The following is a 335-nucleotide window of genomic DNA, read 5'->3' as shown; positions in this document are numbered from 1 at the left end:
ACAGCAGCAGCAGCGGCAGCAGCAGCAGCGGAAGCAGCAGCGGCTGCAGCGGGTTTGGGGCTCTCGAGGGGCTGATGGAGGTAGACGTCACGAATGTCGAAGATGCCATCAAGACTGTCGTCAAGTGAGCCTAGGGTTTAGGGTTTAGGGTTTAGGGTTAAGGGTTTAGGGCTTAGGGTTTAGCTATCTGTGGGCAGTCGGTTTAGGCTCTAGGGCTGAGCGTTTAGGGTTTGCGTCTCTCGGGCTTATCCCAGCGCCCCTTTGCCCTTTTTCCTCGGGTTTAGGGTTTAGGGTTTAGGGTTTAGGGTTTAGGGTTTAGGGTTTGCTGCGCTGCT

The 335-nt window shown here is 55.5% G+C and overlaps 1 protein-coding gene across 1 annotated transcript in view; it reads left to right on the top strand.

Annotated features, from left to right (window-relative positions):
* ETH_00038390 (kinesin motor domain-containing protein, putative) overlaps positions 1–128 on the top strand; it is a gene marked incomplete at both ends in the record, with an annotated part of 885 nt that extends 757 nt beyond the window's left edge. Inside the window, one exon of the mRNA XM_013375358.1 lies at positions 3–128. Within this exon, the coding sequence (XP_013230812.1) occupies positions 3–128 (126 nt within the window). The remainder of the gene's footprint in view (positions 1–2) is intronic.
* Between the last annotated feature and the right edge of the window lie 207 nt (positions 129–335).

Source organism: Eimeria tenella, genomic scaffold, assembly GCF_000499545.2.
Source record: "Eimeria tenella Houghton genomic scaffold, Eth_scaff2702, whole genome shotgun sequence".
NCBI classification, from domain to species: Eukaryota; Apicomplexa; class Conoidasida; order Eucoccidiorida; family Eimeriidae; genus Eimeria; species Eimeria tenella.
Note: the sequence above shows the minus strand (reverse complement) of the source record. Positions and strands in the feature narration are given on the sequence as shown.